General features: G+C 48.8%; 1 protein-coding gene across 2 annotated transcripts in view; it reads right to left on the reverse strand.

Moving 5' to 3' along the window:
- The window catches only part of JAK3 (Janus kinase 3), a 202,644-nt gene that overhangs the window by 151,827 nt on the left and 29,506 nt on the right, over window positions 1–21,311 (reverse strand). For both annotated transcript variants that reach the window (XM_069216952.1, XM_069216953.1), the window contains exons 3-5: window positions 16,611–16,734; window positions 14,567–14,684; window positions 13,883–14,028 (exon numbers count right to left, since the gene is read on the reverse strand). In XM_069216952.1, the coding sequence (XP_069073053.1) occupies window positions 13,883–14,028; window positions 14,567–14,684; window positions 16,611–16,734 (388 nt within the window). The remainder of the gene's footprint in view (window positions 1–13,882; window positions 14,029–14,566; window positions 14,685–16,610; window positions 16,735–21,311) is intronic.

Below are 21,311 nucleotides of genomic sequence, written 5' to 3' on the forward strand. Positions count from 1 at the left end.
ACCCCAGCGTGGGACATCTCCTGCATTCATATGAACTCTTCTCCGGCTCTAGGGCTGCAGTGCTAACCTGTTCTTCATTACTGTCGAACAACTCCTGCAAGTACAGCTGGGTGGGTAGTAGCTCCTACTCCTCCTGGACTCCACTGTGACTTTTGGACTTAGTCCCTTCTCTCCACAGATCTTCCTCTCCAGGAACCCACTGCTGGTTTTCTTACAGTCTTGTCTGGGTGTCTTCTTTTCTTCTTTTCCTTCCTTTTGGGTTGTTTGGGGAAATTCCAATGATTTACTCCTGCTTTCCTGGTCGCTGGGCGGTACTGTGTTACTTACCTCTGTAGTTTTCTAATACCCCCAGCTCCCCTCTACACATTCCATGTACCTAGGTGGGGGTCCTGTGTTCACATTCCATTTTTTAATATATGGTTTGGTCTCCCCCTAGGGCCACTATTGGTTATTTATCTTTGCACTGTTTTCTAACCTTTTCTATGTTTATTGCTGTTTACTAGTGTCTATAATTAGTGTATTACTTACCTCATATTGGAGGATGGCCCTTCTAGTATTTTGTGGTATTGTGTAACCAAAAATAAAGTACCTTTATTTTTGTACAACCAAGTGTTTTCTTTCTTGTGTGTCAGTGCTGTGACTACAGTGGTTTTGCATGAGTTTCCATGTCTCCTAGATAAGCCTTGGCTGCTCATCCACAGCTACCTCTAGAGAGCCTGGCTTTTAGACATTTTCTACACTTCACTAAGAGGGGACATCTGGACCTGATATAAGATGTAAGTACCTTGGGTAACCACCACACACCAGACCAGCTGCCTACATTGGTGGTGCAGCGGTGGGATAAGCACTTACCACTCTGTCACTTGGTACTTTCCACAGGGAAGACCACTTACTAGCTAGGGGTCTACACTATACCTAGTAAAAGGAAAACAGTCTCTTGGGTTTAGGTAAGAGAAGGGTTTAGGCATATCCCTTACTCCAAACTTCTTATTGGGGACTTAGTTAGAGTCGTTAGGGATTGTAAGCCACTAGCTAGCTGACATGTTTTCAGCAGAGCACACCACTCAGGTCATGGAGCCTCCTTCTGAGGAAAATACTTTCCAGGAGCTTAGGGAGATGTGTGCTGAGAGAAACCTGAAGGCTGGGAGAAATCCCAGCAAGGCTCTACTTCTGGGCCTGCTCCTCCAGGATGACCAGGAACATGCTGGTAGCCAGGAGGAGGAGGTGGATGAACTGGACTCTGACCCCCCCAATGCTAGAAAAAGATAGTTTAGCTGCTGAGGTGGGTCAGGACACACCCAGGGAGGATCAGACAAAGCCCAGAACACCCACAGTCCTGCTAGGAGCACTGTTAGTCGTGTAAACGGGGGGGGGGGGGGTTAACAGTAGGTCCCCCTTTGTCCTTAGAGGGCTGGTTCAGAGTGTGCCCCAGAATAGGAATAGATCCTCCTCTGCCCACTCTCACATCTCCTCAGTATCTGAGGGGACCCGCTGCACAACTCCATGGGATTCTCTAGACAGGGAACTCAGGCAACTGAGACTTGAGGAGGCCAAGCTGAGGCTGTAGCAGCAAAGGCTAGCCCTAGCTAGAGAGGCCTTGGCAGTGGAGAGAGAGAGGCAGGGGTTAATACCCCATGGTGGCAGCAGCAACTTTGGTTTCAGGGAGCCTAGGATCAGGGAGGACTCTTCTGATTCTAGAAACCTAAGTAGAGTTACCCCCCTTGTAAGAGGAGGCCTCTTTTTGCATGGTTAGCCCCCACTTTTTGTCTGATGTTGATGTGTCCTAGAAGTTGTAGTGCCCAGTGCCCCTGCTAACCAGGTTCCCTGGGCCAGAGCTCTTTCCCTAAATCTGTTGTGATGCTTGCCTCAATTAGATATTCTCTTAAGTATCACTGTAAGTCCCTAGTAAATGGGTACACCTGTACCCAGGGCATGGGATATTGGGGGTAGCCCCCTGAGGACAGAAGCAATGATTATGCCACCATCTAGGGCCCTGCCCCAGATGCACCCAGCACTGCCATTGCAGGCTATGTTCTAGGGCAAACCTAAAAAGACAAATCCGACATGGCACACTCCCTGCGTGCCCTGTCCACCCTACAGTGCATCGGTAAATCACGCCTCTAGTAGGCCTTCCAGCCCTAAGGCAGGATGCACCATACTATATGTGAGAGCACAGCTGCATGAGCAATATGCCCCACTGTGTCCTTGCCAAATTTGGTACATAGTGAGTGAACAGAGCAGCCATTTTAAGTACATGTGCTGGACATTGGTCAAATATGAGTTCCCCAGCTACATGATGGCCACTCTGCACTTTGCACCCTTGGTATCAAACAACTCAGGATGATAAATCCAAACTGGTACCAGTATTGGATTTATCCCTAAATGTACCCAGGGGTCACCTTAGAGGTGCCCCCTGCAAAAGATGACCTAACTGGCATAGTTGCTGACTGGTTCCATCCAGCATGCCACCTCCAGAAAGACAATATACAAGCCTTGGGGGAGAGCCCAGTCTCTCTAGTTTGTAAAACAATGCCCTTCCTGGGTGGAGGAGCTAACACCCCCTCCCTCAGGAATGTGCATTCCCCTGGTGGTGAACGTCAAAGGGCTACTGCACGTGAAACTCGAGCCCCCAGTCCTGCTGCTAGAAGCAGATGGCTTCCCCCTTTGTTACCCCCACTTTCGGTGGGAGCAACGGTGGGAAACCACACAAAGGGTAGAAGGAGGGGTCTCCCTGAGCATGCACCACCCCTAGGGGCTTGCAGGCAAAGTGGACCCTCCATTTCATTTTCCTCCATGTTGGATGGCAGGAAAATAGCCAATGAGGTTTATGGTAGTGACCCTTCCCACAGCAAGAGGTCACTGTAGTGGGTGTAGCCATTTTAAGCGTCAGTGTCCCATTGGAAACTGCCAGGTTCCCACTAAAACGTCCACTTAATTTAGTATTTAGTGGGCTCCCCTAGACCAAGAAATCAGATTCGTTAGGAAGAAAAGAAGACCAGCACCAAAGAACCCGACAGCACGAAAACAGAAGACCCGCTGCACCAGAAGAGGCTCCAAGGCCCCTGCTTGCTGCACCAGAGTCCGAACAATCGCCGCTGGGGAGGAGCTGACCTCTGGACCAACCTCAAGAGACCCAGAGGATGACCAGGCTTTGCAAATAGCCTGAGATCTCCCCCCTGAGTGGAGGCACCACTAAAGAATCACAAGAAACCTGCAAAGAACCAGCAAACCAGTGAGGGTCACTTCACTGACCGGCCAATATCTCCGCAACCAGAAGTCACAGCCAGACCCGACAAAACACCAACAATAGCACGGACAAGACCTACAAGTGTACCAACTTTGGTGGCACTGTGCCCTCCCGTGGGCAAGTTGTGTCAATACCCCAGGTACTGGTCAGTACACATCAGACTACAACAAAAACAGCTCTCCTGGAGCTGCAACTAAATCAGGAGGAAGCCCCAGTCGAGGAACTTCGGGTACACCCTGGACCTCACATCAGAGCGCCCGCGTCATCCTGCAAGGCCCCTGGAAGAAGTCTTAACTCTACATACTCTTACCCACATAAGGGCAGCATCTCCTTACCCCACAGCTGTAGCCTGCACATACACTTACCCACATGAGTGTACTGTCTCCTTACCCCACAGGTGTAGCCTGCACATACTCTTACCCACATCGTCTCTTTACCCCACAGGTGTACCCTGCACATACTCTTACCCACATGAGTGCAGCATCTCCTCACCCCACAGGTGTACCCTGCAGATACTCTTATCCACATGAGTGCAGCATCTCCCTACCCCACAGGTGTACCCTGCACAGATTCTTACCCACATGAGTGCAGTATCTCCTTACCCCACAGGTGTAGCCTGGACATACTCTTACCATCATGAGTGCAGTATCTCCTTACCCTACAGGTGTACCCTGCACAGTCTCTTACTCACATGAGTGCACTGTCTCCTTACCCCACAGGTGTAGCCTACGCATGCTCTTACCCACATGAGTGTAGTGTCTCCTTACCCCACAGGTGTACCCTGCACATACTCTTACCCACATGAGTGCAGCATCTCCTTACCCCACAAGTGTACCCTGCACATACTCTTACCCACATGAGTGCAGTATCTCCTTACCCCACGGATGTAGCCTGCACATACTCTTACCCACATGAGTGCATCTCCTTACCCCACAGCTGTAGCCTGCACAGACTCTTACCCACATGAGTGTAGTGTCTCCTTACTCCACAGGTGTACCCTGCACATACTCTTACCCACATGAGTGCAGCATCTCCTTACCCCACAGCTGTAGCCTGCACCTACTCTTACCCACGTGAAGGCAGCATCTCCTTACCCCACAGGTGTACCCTGCAAATACTCTTACCCACGAGTGCAGTGTCTCCTTACCCCACAGGTGTACCCTGCACATACTCTTACCCACATGAGTGAAGCATCTCCTCACCCCACAGGTGTACACTGCACATACTCTTACCCACATGAAGGCAGCATCTCCTTACCCCACAGGTGTACCCTGCACATACTCTTACCCACATGAGTGTAGTGTCTCCTTACCACACAGTTGTACCCTGCACATATTCTTACCCACATGAGTGCAGTATCTCCTTACCCCACAGGTGTACCCGGCACAGACTCTTACCCACATGACTGCAGCATCTCCTCACCCCACAGGTGTAGCCTGGACATACTCTTACCATCATGAGTGCAGTATCTCCTTACCCTACAGGTGTACCCTGCATAGACTCTTACTGACATGAGTGCAGTATCTCCTTACCCCACAGGTGTAGCCTGCACAGACTCTTACCCACATGAAGGCAGCATCTCCTTACCCCACAGGTGTACCCTGCACAGACTCTTACCCACATGAAGGCAGCATCTCCTTACCCCACAGGTGTAGCCTGCACAGACTCTTACCCACATGAAGGCAGCATGTCCTTACCCCACAGGTGTAGCCTGCACATACTCTTACCCACATGAGTGCAGCATCTCCTTACCCCACAGGTGTACCCTGCACAGACTCTTACCCACATGAGTGAGTATCTCCCTACCCCACAGGTGTACCCTGCAAATACTCTTACCCACATGAGTGCAGTGTCTCCTCACCCCACAGGTGTACCCTGCACATACTCTTACCCACACAAGTGCAGCATCTCCTTACTCCACAGGTGTACCCTGCACATACTCTTACCCACATGATGCAGCATCTCCTTGCCCCACAGCTGTAGCCTGCACATGCTGTCACCCACATGAAGGCAGCATCTCCTTACCTCACAGGTGTACCCTGCAAATACTCTTACCCACATGAGTGCAGTGTCTCCTTACCCCACAGGTGTACCCTGCACATACTCTTACCCACATGAGTGCAGCATCTCCTCACCCCACAGGTGTACCCTGCACATACTCTTACCCACATGAAGGCAGCATCTCCTTACCCCACATGTGTACCCTGCACATACTCTTACCCACATGAGTGTAGTGTCTCCTTGCCACACAGGTGTACCCTGCACATACTCTTACACACATGAGTGCAGTATCTCCTTACCCCACAGGTGTACCCTGCACATACTCTTACCCACATGAGTGCAGTATCTCCTTACCCCACAGGTGTACCCTGCACATACTCTTACCCACATGAGTGCAGCATCTCCTCACCCCACAGGTGTAGCCTGGACATACTCTTACCATCATGAGTGCAGTATCTCCTTACCCCACAGGTGTACCCTGCATAGACTCTTACCCACATGAGTGCAGTGTCTCCTTACCCCACAGGTGTACCCTGCAAATACTCTTACCCACATGAAGGCAGCATCTCCTTAACCCAGAGGTGTACCCTGCACATACTCTTACCCACATGAGTGCAGCATCTCCTTACCCCACAGGTGTACCCTGCACAGACTCTTACCCACAAGAAGGCAGCATCTCCTTACCCCACAGGTGTAGCCTGCACAGACTCTTACCCACATGAGTGCAGCATCTCCTTACCCCAAAGGTGTACCCTGCACAGACTCTTACCCACATGAGTGAGTGTCTCCTTATCCCACAGGTGTACCGTGCAAATACTCTTACCTACATGAGTGCAGTGTCTCCTCACCCCACAGGTGTAACCTGCACATACTGTTACCCACATGAGTGCAGCATCTCCTCACCCCACAGGTGTACCCTGCACATACTCTTACCCACATGAGTGCAGCATCTCCTTACCCCACAGGTGTACCCTGCACATGTTATGTTATGTTATGTTATTTTTATTTGTACCGCGCACAGCTGCCCCAGCAAAGGGGCATCCCGGCGCTTTGAGAAGGTAAACACAACACAGCACTAAAAGCGGGCAAAAGAAGACAAAACACAACAGATAAGCTTAGACAAATAAAAAGGTCTTAATAGCCCGCCGAAACTGAAGGAGCTCATCAATGGCCCGGATTTGTGGAGGAAGAGAATTCCACCAACTCGCTGCCAGGACTCGAAAGGAGCGGCCCCCAATTCTGCTCAGCTTAAAGCGCGGAACCACTGCTAAGTTCTGGCCTAACGATCTAAGAGTGCGAGAGGGAACATAAGGAATCAGCAATTTCTCCATGATTTGCGGGGAAGTACCCTTTAAGATTTTAAATGCAAAACAGAGAACCTTAAATCTAATCCTCTGCTGCACAGGGAGCCAGTGGAGAGAGCGCAGAGTATTGGACACCGAACATCGCCTGGGGAGACCAGTCACCAGTCGGGCCGCAGCGTTTTGAACCCGCTGGAGCCGCCGAAATTCTGACTGGTTTATCCCCGCCAGTAGGGAGTTGGCATAGTCCAACCTAGACAGCACTGATGCTTGAACCACCAGCTGTCTTGTAGGTGCATCAAAGAATTTGAGGATAGGTCGAAGTCCTCTGATGATGCCATAGCAAGAAGCCGCCACCTTCTTGGTATGACAGATGAAACTCAGAGAAGAATCAAACCATACCCCCAAGTTTTTTATCTCTGCCGCTGGGAGGGGAGTCACACCCAACTCCGAAGGCCACCATTTATCATCCCACAAAACCACCTGTTTACCAACCACCATAATCTCCGTCTTTTTGGTGTTTAACTGGAGACAGTTGGATTTCATCCAGTTAGCCACTTCCCGCAGACCATCACAAAACCTGGGAGCCTCCAGGTCTGAGTCCCCACTCAGTGTGACCGCCAGCTGCGTATCATCTGCGTAGGATACCATGGTTAGGCCCCACCGCTTGACGACCGCAGCCAACGGTCTCACATACAGATTGAAAAGGGTGGGACTCAGTGAAGACCCCTGTGGGACTCCCTGGTCTAACGGGTAGAGTGACGACTTACCGGGCGGGATCGCCACCTGGAATGACCTATCCATAAGGAAGGAACGAAACCAGTGCAAGGCGGAGCCAGAAACGCCCACCTCCTCAAGACGCCGAATCAGAATTCCGTGCGAGACCGTGTCGAAGGCGGCACTAAGATCTAATAACAACAGTGCCGCCGTCCGACCGGAATCCATCACGGAGCGCAGATGCTCGACCATCGAGAGGAGGGCCGTCTCCGTACTATGACCCGCGCGGAACCCGTTCTGGGTAGGATCAAGAATGTTAAACCTACCAAGGTGGTCTGTAAGAGTGGCATTCACATGGGCCTCTGCTATTTTCGTGGCCCAAGGAAGAAGGGAGATAGGGCGGTAGCTTTCAGGTTTAAGGGGGTCAAGGGTCGCCTTCTTCAGAATTGGCGTAACTACTGCCTGCTTCCATCTAACGGGAACCACTCCAGAAGAAAGAGACAGGTTGATCAAGGACAGTACCGGGGAGCGGCAAACCGGTGCCAGAGTCTTAAGTTGGGCGGGTTTCAACGGGTCAGCCGGAGAGCCAGACTTAATTTTGGCGCTGAGATAGTCAAACATCTCCAGAGATAAGGGGGGTAAGATGGAAAGACATTCCCCCTCACCTAAGGTGCGACCAACCTGCTCTAGCATCAGGGAACCCGTTGGGAAAGTGCGATAGATGGCTTGCACTTTTTCATGAAAGAAAGAGGCCAAACCCTCACAATGTGAATCCGAGCATATTTCCCCTGCAATTACTCTCTTCGCCATCAGGTCCTTTAATACTTTAAAAATAAGTTTTGATGGATTGGTAGAATTCTGAAACTGTTGAGCATAAAAGGAGGCACGAGTTTGACACACTGCCCTGTGATAAATCTTGATTTTAGCAAGATAACATATTTTCAGATCAGAGTCATATGACTTCCTCCATAATCTTTCGGCCTGTCTACAGACCCTCTTAAGAGATGCCAAGGAAGTGTCATACCAAGGGCTCGGCTCCTTCCGGTGACACTTAGACCAACACATAGGAATCAGAGAATCGAGGGCACCAGAAATCCACTCACAGAAGGAGTCGTATCCACAATCGACCTCAGTGAGCGGACCTAAAGGAGCCTTCTCGAGCTGATGATAAAAATCCTCCAGACTTAATTTGTTCCAGTGTCGTTTAAGAACAAATCTATCCTGAGATACAAAAGGAGAGTCAGACAGAGAGCATGCCATTTTCACCAGCATGTGGTCTGTCCAGACCAACTGAGAGGAACCAAGAACTCTGAGACCTTCTAAATTTGTGAAGAACGGGTCAAGAATATGACCACCTTTATGTGTGGGGAAGGTAATCATCTGCGAGAGCTGTAAAGCCTCAAGATCCGCCAAAAAGCTCCTAATAGTAGGTAAGGAAGGACAGTCCAAATGGAGATTAAGATCTCCCACAACATTAAAATTTGCGCATCCTAGTGCCTCTATGCTAATATACTCAGGAAGAGTAGCCCTAAAAACAGAATCACAGCCCGGAGGCCGGTAAATTAATAACCCAGAGAAGGTAAACTGATGACTAAACGCTATTTTAAATAGGGCACCCTCACACCCCAAAAGTTCAGCGGCTTTCCACTGACAGGGATAACACCGTTTGGTGACCATCGCAATACCTCCACCTCTAGTCGTACGATTTAAAGTAAAAATAGCATATTCTGGGGGAAAAGCTAAGTTAGTTATCGAGGAGTCAGAGTCCTGGAGCCACGTTTCCGTCAGAAAAAGCACATCCGGCGAACCATCAGCAAGAAGGTCGTAAATCTCCTGATAGTGCTTCACCACAGATCTGACGTTTAAGCTCCAGATACTCAAGTCCCGTTGTCCTATCCTCTTTACAGCAGGCCCTAAGGAGCGTATAAGGGAGGGGGGTTCCAATGACCATACACCGCACCTACAGTGATATGGGCCACACAACGGGCCTACAGGCGAACACTCGCAACGTGTACATTGACCCCGAAGGGCCAGTAAATCGGACCTACTATAGGTTCTCAAACGAACAGTCATGATTACCAGGTCCAGAGTTCTGCCACGAGCCGCGCTTCCTTAGCGCGGACGGGCGCAGACGGGCACGACTCTGGCACAGCGAAGGCACGCCCGCTGCGCGTATCCGCTGCACGTTGGGGGGAGCTTTAAATAGGCGTCCCTCCACTCAGCCGGAGCGCTAGACCGCTCGTCAGCAACCCCACCCAGAGGGATCACCACTCCAAGATGGCGCCCAAAGTGACCACCACTCCAAGATGGCGCCCAAAGTGACCACCCCTCCAAGATGGCGCCCAAAGTGACCACCACTCCAAGATGGCGCCCAAAATCAATACCCCAGAGACCGGACCCGCCAAACAGCGGTGGGAGAACCGATTAGAGTGCAGGTAAGGGGGTTACAATAAGTCCTATAAAATCAGGGCAATAAACAACTAAAAAAGAACACAAATAGTTATAAAGGTAGCTTTTAAAATAATATCGCAGTATAGAGGCGCATAACGCGATGCAAAGCGCGAGTAGCTTCTCAGGGCAGCCCCCAGGGCAGGTCGCCTTAAATAGGCGTCCCTCCACTCAGCCGGAGCGCTAGACCGCTCGTCAGCAACCCCACCCAGAGTGATCACCACTCCAAGATGGCGCCCAAAGTGACCACCACTCCAAGATGGCGCCCAAAGTGACCACCACTCCAAGATGGCACCCAAAATCAATACCCCAGAGACCGGACCCGCCAAACAGCGGTGGGAGAACCGATTAGAGTGCAGGTAAGGGGGTTACAATAAGTCCTATAAAATCAGGGCAATAAACAACTAAAAAAGAACACAAATAGTTATAAAGGTAGCTTTTAAAATAATATCGCAGTATAGAGGCGCATAACGCGATGCAAAGCGCGAGTACCTTACCCACATGAGTGTAGTGTCTCCTTACCACACAGGTGTACCCTGCACATACTCTTACCCACATGAGTGCAGCATCTCCTCACCCCACAGGTGTACCCTGCAGATACTCTTATCCACATGAGGGCAGCATCCCCCTACCCCACAGGTGTACCCTGCACATACTCTTACCCACATGAGTGCAGCATCTCCTTACCCCACAGGTGTAGCCTGCACATACTCCTACCCACGTGAGTGCAGTATCTCCTTACCCCACAGGTGTACCCTGCACAGACTCTTACCCACAGGAGTGCAGTATCTCCTTACCACACGGGTGTACCCTGCACATAATCTTACCCACATAAGTGCAGCGTCTCCTTACCCCACAGCTGTACCCTGCACAGACTATTACCCACATGAGTGCAGTATCTCCTTACCCCACAGGTGTACCCTGCACATACTATTACCCACAGGAGTGCAGCATCTCCTTACCCCACAGGTGTACCCTGCACAGACTCTTACCCATATGAGTGCAGCATCTCCTTACCCCACTGGTGTACTCTGCACATACTCTTACCCACATGAGTGCAGCATCTCTTTACCCCACAGGTGTACCCTGCACAGACTCTTATCCACAGGAGTGCAGTATCTCCTTACCCCACAGGTGTACCCTGCACATACTCTTACCCACATGAGTGCAGCGTCTCCTTACCCCACAGCTGTACCCTGCATAGACTATTAGCCACATGAGTGCAGTATCTCCTTACCCCACAGGTGTACTCTGCACATACTCTTACCCACACGAGTGTAGTGTCTCCTTACCACACAGGTGTACCCTGCACATACTCTTACCCACATGAGTGCAGCATCTCCTTACCCACAGGTGTAGCCTGCACAGACTCTTACCCACATGATGCGTCATCTCCTTACCCCACAGCTGTAGCCTGCAAATACTCTTACCCACATGAGTGCATTATCTCCTTACCCCACAGGTGTAACCTGCACATACTCTTACCCACATGATTGTAGTGTCTCCTTACCCCACAGCTGTAGCCTGCAACTACTCTTACCCACATGAGTGCAGTATCTCCTTTCTCCACAGGTGTAACCTGCACAGACTCTTACCCACATGATGCAGTATCTCCTTACTCCACAGGTGTACCCTGCACATACTCTTACCCACATGATGCAGCATCTCCTTACCCCACAGGTGTACCCTGCAAATACTCTTACCCACATGAGTGCAGTATCTCCTTACGCCACAGCTGTACCCTGCACATGCTCTTACCCACATGATGCAGCATCTCCTTACCCCACAGGTGTACCCTGCACATACTCTTACCCACATGAAGGCAGCGTCTCCTTACCCCACAGGTGTAGCCTGCACATACTCTTACCCACATGAGTGCAGCATCTCCTTACCCCACAGGTGTAGCCTGCGCAGACTCTTACCCACATGAAGGCAGCATCTCCTTACCCCACAGGTGTACCCTGCACATACTCTTACCCACATGAAGGCAGCGTCTCCTTACCCCACAGGTGTAGCCTGCACAGACTCTTACCCACATGAGTGCAGCATCTCCTTACCCCACAGGTCTACCCTGAACAGACTCTTACCCACATGAGTGAGTGTCTCCTTATCCCACAGGTGTACCGTGCAAATACTCTTACCTACATGAGTGCAGTGTCTCCTCACCCCACAGGTGTAACCTGCACATACTGTTACCCACATGAGTGCAGCATCTCCTCACCCCACAGGTGTACCCTGCACATACTCTTACCCACATGAGTGCAGCATCTCCTTACCCCACAGGTGTACCCTGCACATACTCTTACCCACATGAGTGTAGTGTCTCCTTACCACACAGGTGTACCCTGCACATACTCTTACCCACATGAGTGCAGCATCTCCTCACCCCACAGGTGTACCCTGCAGATACTCTTATCCACATGAGGGCAGCATCCCCCTACCCCACAGGTGTACCCTGCACATACTCTTACCCACATGAAGGCAGCATCTCCTTACCCCACAGGTGTACCCTGCACAGACTCTTACCCACATGAGTGCAGCATCTCCTTACCCCACAGGTGTAGCCTGCACATACTCTTACCCACGTGAGTGCAGTATCTCCTTACCCCACAGGTGTACCCTGCACAGACTCTTACCCACAGGAATGCAGTATCTCCTTACCACACGGGTGTACCCTGCACATAATCTTACCCACATAAGTGCAGCGTCTCCTTACCCCACAGCTGTACCCTGCACAGACTATTACCCACATGAGTGCAGTATCTCCTTACCCCACAGGTGTACCCTGTAAATACTCTTACCAACATGAGTGCAGCATCTCCTTACCCCATAGGTGTAGCCTGCACATACTCTTACCCACATGAAGGCAGCATCTCCTTACCGCACAGGTGTACCCTGCACATACTATTACCCACAGGAGTGCAGCATCTCCTTACCCCACAGGTGTACCCTGCACAGACTCTTACCCATATGAGTGCAGCATCTCCTTACCCCACTGGTGTACTCTGCACATACTCTTACCCACATGAGTGCAGCATCTCTTTACCCCACAGGTGTACCCTGCACATACTCCTACCCACATGAGTGCAGCGTCTCCTTACCCCACAGGTGTACCCTGCACAGACTCTTATCCACAGGAGTGCAGTATCTCCTTACCCCACAGGTGTACCCTGCACATACTCTTACCCACATGAGTGCAGCGTCTCCTTACCCCACAGCTGTACCCTGCATAGACTATTACCCACATGAGTGCAGTATCTCCTTACCCCACAGGTGTACTCTGCACATACTCTTACCCACACGAGTGTAGTGTCTCCTTACCACACAGGTGTACCCTGCACATACTCTTACCCACACAAATGTAGTGTCTCCTCACCCCACAGGTGTACCCTTCACATACTCTTACCCACATGAGTGCGTCATCTCCTTACCCCACAGCTGAAGCCTGCAAATACTCTTACCCACATGAGTGCATTATCTCCTTACCCCATAGGTGTAACCTGCACATACTCTTACCCACATGATTGTAGTGTCTCCTTACCCCACAGCTGTAGCCTGCAACTACTCTTACCCACATGAGTGCAGTATCACCTTTCTCCACAGGTGTAACCTGCACAGACTCTTACCCACATGATGCAGTATCTCCTTACTCCACAGGTGTACCCTGCACATACTCTTACCCACATGATGCAGCATCTCCTTACCCCACAGGTGTACCCTGCAAATACTCTTACCCACATGAGTGCAGTATCTCCTTACGCCACAGCTGTACCCTGCACATGCTCTTACCCACATGATGCAGCATCTCCTTACCCCACAGGTGTACCCTGCACATACTCTTACCCACATGAAGGCAGCGTCTCCTTACCCCACAGGTGTAGCCTGCACATACTCTTACCCACATGAGTGCAGCATCTCCTTACCCCACAGGTGTAGCCTGCGCAGACTCTTACCCACATGAAGGCAGCATCTCCTTACCCCACAGGTGTACCCTGCACATACTCTTACCCACATGAAGGCAGCGTCTCCTTACCCCACAGGTGTAGCCTGCACATATTCTTACCCACATGAGGGCACATGAGGGCAGTATCTCCTTACCCCAAGGGCGATGCTGTTTTAAGTTATGTTAATTTTAATTATGGTATTTTAAGTTGTGCTATGTACTCACCTGATGCAATCCAGGATCTCCTGTGGGGTCTTCCGGCTCTCCTTGGCGATGCACAACATATCCAAGAGTGCCAGGGCCAAGAACTCTTCCTGCATCTCCAGACTAATCTGACCCTCTCGGCCCCTACTGATGAAGTCACTACGACACTGAGGAAGAGAAATGTCACCAAGGGGGTCAAAGACATGATCAGTGTCTGAAGGCCAGGATACCACACAAACATTTAGACTAAGGGGGTTATTACAACTTTGGAGGAGGTGTTAATCCGTCCCAAATGTGACGGATATACCACCAGCCGTATTACGAGTTCCATAGGATATAATGGACTCGTAATACAGCTGGTGGTATATCCGTCACTTTACCGTCAAATTTGGGACGGATTAACACCTCCTCCAAAGTTGTAATAACCCCCTAAAGCTGAACATGATCACACGAGAGCTGTTGAAAAGGGTGTTAGGGCCCTCATAACATAACATAACTTGAGTATTTTTAAAGCGGACTTTCACCCCAGGAGAGGTATTATAGCGCTGACTGAATAACAGATACTTATTGTTACCCAAATCAATGGTACTCATTTTATTGACCCCAAAAGGATGAAAGGCTGAGTGGACCATGCAGAGTAGTACAGATTCCTACAGTGGGTGCATTCGTCTACTTCTGGCCTTTTATTCTTGACTCTGGACTCACCTGTGCGAACAAATAGTCGATAACTGCACAGTCGAGCACCGCGCTGCCCTCGCCTCTCCTCAGTCCACGGCGCATGGACTTGGGGTTTCCGAGTCCAAACCAGTTGGGGAAGAAAAATCTGTCAAAGTCATGAGAGTAATAAGGTGTGCGAGATTAAAATCAATAGAAAATATTGCTGTCTTACCCTGTCAGTAAAAACTCCTTAACGCTCAGACCCAGCATGGCCTTTTTAAAGAAAGACCCTTAAAGAGATATCAGCCAAAAGTCTGTTTATGACCCCCAGTAAGAAGAGGCAATGGCTCCGCGGAGCTGTACTGCATAAGTGCAGTGGGAGCGTACCTGCATGGAGCCCTCAGGAGGAAAGATGAAGCTACGTAGTTGTTGCATAGTTAAACATGTGTCATACTTGCAAATACACCACTCTTGAAGTCGTAGGAATTTGTGCATAACATCGACTCTAATGAAGTGATAACCACAAACTCCACCGAAGACAAATGGAATCCAATATTAATATCATTCTTACTACATAGAAACCATTTGGCCTGAACAGAGATGATGAACTGTGCTACTTTGGGGAGAAATGCGGCAAAGTTGCATCTTTGGCACATAAATATTATGTCCCTTACCCCAAAAATATTATGTTCAAACTGTGCCATTCTTACACTGGTTCAGGAAACTCACCCGCTGCAGGTTTCTTGCAAGTAGCTATTTGTGGAAACACTCAAGGCTGTCATTTTCTCTGATTTCAAACTCATTTAAATATTCATTATCACTTGAAGATGTGATGACGATCAATGACGTTTGAAAGTATACTGGTATAATAGCTACACGTATGTCCGATTCTGTAAACTACCATAGTGTACCTTAATTGATACACTACAATACGATTGGGTAGGGTTAGTGGAAGGTACGATATAGCACAAACACGTGTAGAGTACTCTACAACACAACACAGTGGAGTGCTTTATCGGGTACACTATCCCACACTGGCGCCATTTATTCCCTACATCATAGCACAGCGGGATGCTTCATTCTGTACCCCACAACTCAAAGGTTTGCTTTATTCTGCACATAATACAGTGATGTATTTTATCAGAACAACACAATAATTTTTCGAATTCTGTACAACACCTCACACTAAATTAGGTACCACATTGCAACACAGGGCAATGAGGTAATTTATTCAATACAACAACGCATACTGGGGCACTTTATCCTTGCACACTTACATACACTACAACAGATTGAGCACCTCAATTTGTACACAACACACTTGTATAGTTCATGATGTACACTGCAACACCGTACTTTAACTAATCCAGAAGGACCTCTGACACTGGGGTATGTTACCTGAATGGTAAATCATAACACAATACTGTACTTTAGTCCAGGCAGCAACACACAATGAGGAAGGCAATTTGGAGGATACAACACAATACAACGCAGTACTTTGTGCTATCCATCATCCCGCAGTGATGCAGGTACTTTGTAGCATGCACCCAATCTTGTACCTTATTCCACGTCACCTCATATTAAGATGTGCACATTGTAGAGTGCAACCTGACCCAACTTGGTCCTTCATTGTACCCTAAGCCACACACTCAGGCAGATGCTTTGTAGAGTAAAACATAAAACAATGTGACGCCTGGCACCACAATTAATGCAGGCACTTTATAGACTACAACAATGCAACATGAGAGAGCATCTGATTCTGTCCCACGCCACACATTCAGGGAGATACTTCATAGCTTGTGATACAACACGAGGTGGCACCTGATTCTATACCCACACCACACGTTCAGGGAGATACTTCATAGAGTATAATACAACAAGAGGTGGCACCGCATTCTATACCACACCACACATTCTGGGGGGTAATTTATAGAGTACAATACAACAAGAGGTGGCACCTGATTCCGTCCAACACCACACATTCAGGGAGATACTTTACAGAGTAAAATATAACACAATGTGGCACCTGATTCCACCCACGCCACATAATAAGGGAAATACTTTATATAGTATAATATACACAAGATGGCACCTGATTCTGTACTTCACGACTTGACACGTCGCTTCGTCCACAGTGAAGATATGGTTTGGAGGGTACCACGTGGCGAGGTCATGTGATGCCAGGGCAAAGAGGGTGTGATAGACGGGCAGGATACCTGGGTATGGACAGACAATACTGATCATTAGCATTACTGACCAGGTAAAGAGCGCAGACCACAAAACCACCTACACCATGTTCTGGTCTGGCTTTCAGGATTACCCACTCCAGGATCAATATTTTATTCACATTGTGTTGTCGATAAGACAAAAAGGTTGGTAAAACCTCTGTAGGGTACCTTCTAAGTCACCTTCCTGACAGATAAAAGCATGGATTATGAACAATAAAGTAATCTGTTTTAGCTAATGGCAGATGCTGGTTAAGAATATGCAACAAAACCCTGTGGCGGAAGGTGTTCTAGTAACTTCACTCCAAAAACTGCCCCTAAAAAGCTGTGACCTGAGTTCGTAGTTCTCCAAACATAGAAAGACTAACTGCAAACCACCCCACCTCTCCCCCCAAACACCCAAACCTACAATACAAAAGGAAACTCAGGCACTGCCAGTCCCCAACCTTTCCGCCATTGAAGACACCAACCTCCTTTTCCCTCCTCACACCCCAAAGCCCTATCCAGGAGGCATGCTGCCCAGAGTACACATTATTGTATCTGACTCATTAAGTAAACTTCTTCTGGACAAACTTTCTCCACAAACCTATTTCCTTGAATTTCATCACATGAATGACACTCCCAGTATGGTGAAACATTTCTGGTTAATACAATTCATGTCAAACAAGCATTGGTAAAGCCAATATGTCTAGCTTTGGCTCCTATCCATTAAAGTTTCTAATGCTTGTTTTGATTGGTCATTTTTTAAAAGTATATTGTTGGGGGTAATGCTGGGCCCTCATCAATATAAAATATAAGCATTAGCTAACAGCACAATATTTTGGGGTTTCAGAAAGCACACACTGCCATAGTAATCCCAGGCACGGAAGGGAACTACTTTGTGTTGAGAGAGCGTAACTTGGCTGTGCCATTACACCTCTTAAAACATTACATGAAGGGGTGGTTGTTTTCTGCTTAACGTGAGAGATATTTTATTTTAAGGTGGCACATGGTGAAACACTCAAGTAAAGTGCACAGACTAATGCCATGTTTTAGGTATGCAATACTCTATTTAAAATGAATGTTTATGTTCTAATATTTTAGAAACTTTATTCTTTATAACCACTATATGTATGACATAAGAAGACGTATAGAATTCATATAACCTGAAAGTATATTTGTGTTTAATTAGTTTCCCAGAGTGAAGACCTATATAGTTCTCCTGCGTTTTAACCTTCGGGATGAAGCTTGCTTTTTGAATGTTTTTCTAAAGCTGCAGTGTCAGGATCCGAAACCGAGTTAATAGGGAGCTCATTGTGTGCAAAGATAAGAAAAGCCCAGATGATCGCTTATCGAGGAAGAAAGGAGTATCCTGAGTTGGCAGCTGTAACTCGTGTGAAATTCCGACGTGTGAAGGTGTGCCTAGGTCGATGCTAAAGCTTTAGAAGGCTTAAATAAGTATCTAGCAACTTGTGACTTGTGATTATGAACTACGAAAGGTATTTGTCTATGAGACTGCCCTTGGAAGAAACACAATTTAAATGTAGTTTAGGGGTACTCTGGGAGACGAATGGAAGTCGGAAGGATGGAAGTTTGCGGTTACACAGCGGAGCGGGCGAGGAACGGCGGTGGCATCTGCCTGAGCGGCCTCGAGAGGCAGCACCGGGACCGTACCAGGGATGCGCCTCGGATGAGCTCTGGGCAGGTGGAGAAGCTCGAGGGTGCATAGGGCCAACAGAGCGCATGGAGTGGCGCACAAGCGTGTTAATCCAAGGAGGTGCCGAGTTGCCGGCTAGTGCGGGGTGTGACTTGCGGGGACTGACTGGTGTGAGTCGCTCCCCCGGTCGGTTGGGTTTGAAGCGGCCAGTTCATTCTCAAGCGCCTCACTGCAGTTCGATTTTTAACTTCAATCTAAGTTCAATCTAATGCCAACCTTCAATGCAGGTCACAGTACTCCAGCGGACTCCCACTGCGATGCCCTGGCCTGCTTGGCCCACTTATGGTCAGGCTTCACTAGCTCCCACGACTTCTAAACAACAGGCAAGGAACTTAGGGCCAGAAGTGCGAAGCCTTTTGCATGTCGCAAACTGCGAAAAACGCAGTTTGCGGCACTCAAAAGGCCGAACACGATGCTCATCCCCAAATTGCGAGTCGGTGCCGACTCGCAATTTGGGAATGCGACTCGCAAATAGGAAGGGGTGTTCCCTTCCTATTTGCGACCGCATTGCCATTCAGAGTTGCTTTGTGACCGCGAATGCGGTCGCAAACCAACTTGCAGTTACCACCAGTGTCACACTGGTGGTAACTCATTCGCAAAAGGGAAGGGGTCCCCATGGGACCCCTTCCCCTTTGTGAATGTCGAAAAAAAAAATTTTTCAGAGCAGGCAGTGGTCCTATGGACCACTGCCTACTCTGAAAAAAACAAAACCAAATGGTTTCGGTTTAGTTTTCATTTTGCAGCTCGTTTTCCTTTAAGGAAAACGGGCTGCAAAATGAAAAAAAAAACTGCTTTATTAACAAAGCAGTCACAGACATGGAGGTCTGCTGTCTCCAGCAAGCCACCATCCCTGTGAGTGCAGGGACTCGCTATGGGGTCGCAAACTGCGACCCACCTCATGAATATTAATGAGGTGGGTCTTTGCGACCCCATAGCGAGTCGCAGAAGGTGTCTGAGACACCTTTCTGCATCCAATTTTGCGAGTCGTCAGACTCGCAATTTGCAAATCACAAAATTGGAGTTTACTACATCTGGCCCTTATTCCCTGCATTAAATATTGTAAAGACCTTATATTGTCAAGTACCAGAGAGGAGAATGTTCCACTTATGGTCCCTGCGTCAACCATTTACGTTAATGACAGGAAGGAGAGGGGGCTGCTCCAGCAAGTGGTATTTTAAGGCTGACGCTACAAGATCAAAGGTCAAACAAAGACATACAGCACAAACCTATCCCATCAGATATCGCTCCCAGGGCAGCCGGTCTGACCAAAGGTGGGCCTGAAGGCATTTGGGGGTCACTGCATCAAACTCCTGCTCAATCCTTTACGCAGAGGCGAGCAATAGCGCATTAAAACAAGCATTGAAAGCCTCAGAAAGGTTCAATATCAAAAAGTTGTCCACCATAAACCTAAAAACACAGCACCATCAATATTGGACTTTTTCAAGAAAGAGCCGGCAGCATCTCTAACTCAGAGGACACGGATACAACCCATCGGCTGTTTAGGTAATCCAGCCAATGTGAAGGCTATTGACCTCCCATCAAATAAACAATTGTGCAATACAGCTGGGGACAATACAATGCTAGAGATACCATCAGCATCCAGTAAAGCGAGCGCGACTGTGCATCCTCCGACTGAAGCTGCAGTAAATTCTGAGGAACGGATATTTAAGATCTGGGACACTAATAATAGATCTTACTCCCCTGGTCCCAGTTCTTCATATTTGGATTTACGTCCACTGGGCAAATGGACTTCCTTGGCATTGGTAGATGATTCACCAGATCTGCGGGGTTGCTTTGGATCTACCGGCCGCCCAGCGCAGGCAGGTCACCAGATCTACCGGGCCTTGTCGGGGGAGTTCTAGGATTAAAATTCTCCACACTGGCTACAACCACTGCCATTACCAGTAGAATGGCAAGTGCGGCTGGTGCAAACAGTACAGCCCCCTCCCAGGAGCAAGCCTACCGATCCCCTGTTCAAGAACTCAGCCACTCGGCTCCCTCAATTTCCCAACCAGCGATTGAGATACCAACCATTCAACTGAATTTCGCCAGAGCAACCTACTGGCGTCGATAAATGCAACCTTGGTCGCCACAACGAACGCTCTTACTTGGCAGTCTGAGAAGTTGGAAGTACGACTGGACCTGATACAAGCTCTAGCTAGTTCCAGCACCAGAATAAAGGCCGGACTCACTGCTCTGGAACAAAGAGGCATTAATACAGTCAGCTCGGGCAATTCATCATATGCCTGCCTCCTGAAGGAGGTTAAACTTTCAACTCTGCTGGAGGTATTGACCTCCATGATATCAGACTGGATGTTAGTGCTCCCAGAAGCCTCGATGACAAAGCAATATTCTTCAAAATTTCCATCTGTAGTCCAGTCAAAAGTGGATCTTGGGCCTATAATTAACACCTCTCTGGAGGGTCGGGCTCCAGTAAGGCCAGCTCTCCCCTCTGGGCCCTGCCTCAGATGGCTGCAACTCCACAACACATCAAACCCTCTCGCTGCTCGGCTGTTAGGCCCCTCATTGGGGCTGTAGTTATGGTCCAACAAGCCCCGACTGACCTTAGACTCCAGATGCACAGTACTTTCAATGAAAGCCAAAAAGAAATTAAAAAAGGCAAAAAACAAAGCCGTTAAAGAACAGCTGCAAGCACAGAATCTGAAGGCGCAAAACACGGCACCAAGCAATACATTAATGTGTATCCTATGTTCAAGGACAGAGAAAGCAGTAAAAAGGACCTGGGTCATCAGGATTCTTTCATCCACATGCCCCTCAACTGGTACTAACTCCTAATGATTTGTAATTATCCCTGTTCATGGAGCCCAACACAGTCATTGCCCCTGTGCTTAATTTGTAAATAAAAAGGTGG

Source organism: Pleurodeles waltl, chromosome 12 (genome assembly GCF_031143425.1).
Source record: "Pleurodeles waltl isolate 20211129_DDA chromosome 12, aPleWal1.hap1.20221129, whole genome shotgun sequence".
NCBI lineage: Eukaryota > Metazoa > Chordata > Amphibia > Caudata > Salamandridae > Pleurodeles > Pleurodeles waltl.